Source organism: Penaeus monodon, chromosome 3 (assembly GCF_015228065.2).
Source record: "Penaeus monodon isolate SGIC_2016 chromosome 3, NSTDA_Pmon_1, whole genome shotgun sequence".
NCBI lineage: Eukaryota > Metazoa > Arthropoda > Malacostraca > Decapoda > Penaeidae > Penaeus > Penaeus monodon.
In genome coordinates, this window is record NC_051388.1 from 40,788,685 (window position 1) to 40,793,684 (window position 5,000).

Genomic DNA, 5,000 nt, shown 5'->3' on the forward strand with positions numbered 1-5,000 from the left:
CATGAATCAACACAGCCTCCGAATCGCATTCAGTCGCCAGCAGAACTCTCTTGTTCAGCCAGAAAGGGGCTTAAAGAGAGAGCACTGGAGATGCGGAGGGACGGGGGGGGGGGGGGGGAGGAGGGGGCGGGGGTAGGGGATAGAGGTGGGGGTGGAGGTGGGGGAGGAGTAGAAGGTTGAGGTGGGGGTGAGGGAGTGTGGGTGGGGGGAGGAGGAGGAGGAGGAGGAGGAGGAGAAAGAAGAAGAGTAGGAGAAGGAGGAGGGGGAGGAAGTGGGGATGGGAGTGGGGGAGAAGGAGAAGGAAGAGAAGGTGAAGGAAAAGGAAGAGGGAAAGTAGATGAAGAAAAGAAAAAAGAGAGAAAGAGAAAGAAAAAGAAGAGGAAGAGGAGGCAGGACGAGGGGGGTTGAGCGAGCGATCGGGGGGGGGGGGGGGCTGCGCGTGATCGCTGTTCGATTCGGGAGATCTTAAGAAAACCTTTTTCTTTCTTATTATCATTTCATTCCCTTTTTGATCTTTTCATTTTGATTTTCATGTTGTTATCGCTAGTGTTGCTGCCGTGGCTGTTTTTTTTTTCTTTCTTTCTTTCTTTTAATTGTCAATCATTTTTTCTCTCCCTACGACCTATTCTTCCCTTTCTCTATATATATTTTTTTTCTTTTTCTTTTTGTTTTGGTCACTAATGGTGTTGGGATTTACCATAATGTCACCCAGGGGGATTTTGAAGCTCCACTGGGCAGGAAAGGAGAGTAAATCTAGGTGGTGTGTGTATTTGAACACGAACCCAGGAAGGGTGTAGGGAAAAGAGGTTAGAAATAGGTGTAACCAAGCTACATTTGTATTATATTGCTGAAATTTGTATGTTGGTGTTATCCTGTGTATCTATTATATTTTACATTATATAATAATTTATATTTATATAATCTTACATGTTATTCTATTCGTCACATACACATCTTCACGCAAACATATGTGTGGCCTACTCTAGGCTTACCTGTTTATTCATATCTACCTTCTTCATCACATGCTAATTACATGAATTGTAGCAATTCTCAGACCACCGATATATTATGACCGCGTGTGTTTCTTCATTTGTGTATTTGAAAGAATCGGTTTTAGTAAGAACTTCAGAGGAAGAGGTGGAGGAAGAAGTTAAAAATAGAGATTTTAATTCATGCGTGTGTGTTTGCCCCCCCCCCCCCGTCTCCCTCAAACCAGAAACAATAGATTGCTGATTAGGTATGCACACGGGCAGAAGGCAAAAGTTACAGGATTTTTCAACGTTGTAACCTCTTGTTTGCAATAACCAGCAAGTCTTATCTTTATATGCATGCAAGGTGTCGCGTAATTACTTTATGTGCACGCAAGGCGGACTCGCAAATTCAAGTTATCATTATTCAGCAGTTATCTACCAGAGTCTGAATTTCAGGAGCACGCACGCTAAAGTACGTGCAGTACAGGCACACAAAATCATAAATATTCATAAACACATTCACTCTGCATGTGTATGTGTATTCACTCTGCATGTATGTGTCCAGACAGACATGCCGATATACATGTAGGGCACTGTAAAGGCGTGGTACAGAGAGCAAACATGATCAATAACACAGCAGCCGATAATATTTAGCCAACTTCGAACAAAGGAAGCACCAGTACTTTAAACTAGCGCTTGTAAATATTTTTGGACTGCAGAATAGAGAATTCCACATTTTGTTTTGCTTTATTGCTGAAGTGTTTTCACAGATAGATGATTATTATCATCATTACACGATAGCAAATGCAACTCGTGATAAACAAATCAAAACCCTGAAAATTATTAAAGGTGACTAGACTTTCACTACATGAGTATGTTTCTTTGTATGCATACACACATCCGAGCGAATATGCATGAGTATTTTTGTAAGAGTATATGTTCATCTTGGGAATGAAAGTGTACCAAATATTACAATTAAAAGCTGCATTTTCCTTCTAGAGATTAAAATAAAACAAGACTTTACAGGCAGGACCTTCTCTTGCAGATATGCTGAGGAAAGAACAAGACCTCTGTTACGACAAGCCATAAGTGACCCGGATGTAGTAACGCCGCCAACGCCCGACCAAGCCAATAATTTCTACTGTAGCCAAGGTTAGCTTTGATTATTGTTATTATTATTATTATTGTTATTATTATTATTATTATTATTATTATTATTATTATTATTATTATTATTATTATTATTATCATCAATCCACCACCATCATCCACATCATCACCACCACCATTACCATCATCATCATCACCATCACCATCATCACTATCACCACCGCTACCATCATTACCACCATCATTATCATCACCATTATCATCATCATCATATCATCATCATCATCATCATCATCATCATCATCATCATCATCATCATCATCATCATCATCATCATCATCATCATCATCATCATCAACGCCATCACCACCACCACCACTACCACTATTGCTCATCCGTTTATATATTGATATATATATATATTTTTTTTTTTTTTTTTTTCTGTGTTATTGGTTCCCAACCGGAGGGTCATGACCTTTCAAGGGGGTCCGGGGATGATATGGGGGGGGGCGATGCCTCGAGGGAAAAAATATCTGCCATTTTTCTCCGGCCTTCGTCCGTGTCCATAATGAGAATATAAAATGAACCCATGTCTTCGAGGGATATTACATTACAATTAGGTTAATTAAGATTGCGGAATGTTTTCGGTGTTCTCACGTAGTTAGAAAAAAATATATATATGTATGACGGATGTGTGAGGTTTGAGAAAGAGATCGTAAGTATAAAAAGTTTGGGAACCACAGCTGTGTATAGTTTATTTCGAATATAATTTTGTTTTGGTGTTCCAACTGTTTCTTCCAGTTAAGTATTAGCTAATTAACTAATTAGGACCGACATGGTAAATAAAGTATGATATGTTTTATCTTTGCTGATGGTATATCACCATCATCAATCATCATCACCATCATCAATCATCACCATCAATCATCATCATCATCATCAGTCATCATCACCATCATCAATCATCATCAGTCCTCATCATCATCATCATCATCATCATCATCATCATATCATCATCATCATCTCATCATCATCATCATCATCATCATCATCCTTACTATTGCTTTTATTACTATTCTTGTTGTTGATATTATTACTGTTACTATTTTGAGAGTATGATTGTCATCATCACCATCATTTTCCTTGTTATTGTCATTGTTATTATTATTATTGTTATTTCAACACGGGCATTGTGACGCCATAGTTGATAAGCATTGAGTTGAGCCTTAGAAAGAAGTTCCTTATATTTATTTCAATGAGTTTATAGCATGTAGCGAATCTATTACTAATGAGTCTCTTCTCTTATTGATTTTCATTTTATTTTCTATCTCTTTGTTCTCCGTCTTGTTGTTCCTTCTTGTTGTTTTTCCTCCTCTCTTTCTTTCTTGTTTTCTTCTTCTTCTTCTTCTTCTTCTTCGTCTTCGTTCTTCTTCCCCCTCCTCTTCTTCTTCGTCTTCGTTCTTCTTCCCCCTCCTCCTCCTCCTCTCCTCCTCTTCCTCTTCCTTTTCCTCTTCCTCCTCTTCCTTTTCCTTTTCCTCTTCGTCTTCGTCTTCGTCTTCGTCTTTTCCTCCCTCTTCCTCTTTATATTCTTTCACTTTTTTTCCTCCCCTTCTTTTTCTTCTTCCTCTTCGTATTCTTTCACTTTCTCCCTCTCCTTTTAATTCCTCCTCCTCCTCTCCCTCCACCACCACCTGCAGCATTTCCACCTCCACCAATATCCACCGATGTCTCCCCAGGTTTGAGTCGATCCTTTTACCAGCAACCCCCCATAGGTCGACCCCGCCGGGCCTCGTGGCACGCTGACACGGGCACGGAGCCGGGCATCAGGGAGTTCTTCTCGGTGCGGGTCGGGGCACTGGAACAGGCCGTGGAGGAGTGTCGTCTGCTCACCGACCCCGAGACGGACGGGGGGATCAAGGGCGCGTGGCTGCTGACGGAGTGAGTCGCTAGCGCGTGTTTATGCTCACCCACACGCATGTCAATACCCACATCTACGTACACACTCATGTACATGCAAACATACACACCCATATGATGCCCACATACCCGCCTACATGCGCGCACGCACATGCACACGCACACGACACACACTCATACGCACACGCACACGCACGCGCACACGCACGCGCACACACACGCGCACGCGCACACACACTCAAACTTACACTCCCACTCATACTCACTCTCACATTCACTCTCACATTCACTCTCACTCCCACTCCCACTCCCACTCCCACTCCCACTCTCACTCTCACTCTCACTCTCACTCACTCACTCACTCACTCACTCACTCACTCTCACTCACTATTAGTGCACTACATGTTTTCTGTGCAATGAGCCCTACTGCCATTCCTTGCACACAATTACAAGAGCCTGCCCCCCTCACCCTAATTTAGTAATTATTGTTATTTTCATCATAATGGACGTGTACTTACAGAATTATGTTGTAAGTTTACTTCAGGTTTAAAAAAAAAAAGTCATTTAAGTTGTTCATAAAAAAATTATAAATTAAAATAATCAGATTCAATGGAACTGGCAGTCAGCATTTAATCTCTCTCTTCACTGCCGTTTTCAGAATTAATCACTGGGACATCGAGAAAGAACGCGTGGTGATACTGTGTGACCTCTCTCTCTTAGTTGTCAAGTATGACTTCATTGCTCTTCGTCATTTGGAGTTCAATCGCATCTACTTATCATCCTTAGAAAATATTCAAATTGGTGAACTGACATACCCAGATCACTCACTTGTTCCGTAAGTTGAAGGATTTTTCCTATTATTTTAGGAGTGTATTATTATTACTGTTGTTATTAATGTTATTTTTATTATGAGTTTAATTATAATTGTAATAATAATGATAATATTGATATTATTATTATTATTATTATTATTATTATTATTAATTATTATATTTTTGTTGT

At 40.3% G+C, this 5,000-nt stretch overlaps 1 protein-coding gene across 2 annotated transcripts in view; it reads left to right on the top strand.

Annotated features, from left to right (window-relative positions):
• LOC119594670 (tumor protein p63-regulated gene 1-like protein) overlaps window positions 1-5,000 on the top strand; it is a 31,882-nt gene that overhangs the window by 20,711 nt on the left and 6,171 nt on the right. For both annotated transcript variants that reach the window (XM_037943736.1, XM_037943731.1), the window contains exons 2-4: window positions 2,017-2,123; window positions 3,818-4,019; window positions 4,657-4,833. In XM_037943736.1, coding sequence (XP_037799664.1) covers window positions 2,017-2,123; window positions 3,818-4,019; window positions 4,657-4,833 — 486 coding nt within the window. The remainder of the gene's footprint in view (window positions 1-2,016; window positions 2,124-3,817; window positions 4,020-4,656; window positions 4,834-5,000) is intronic.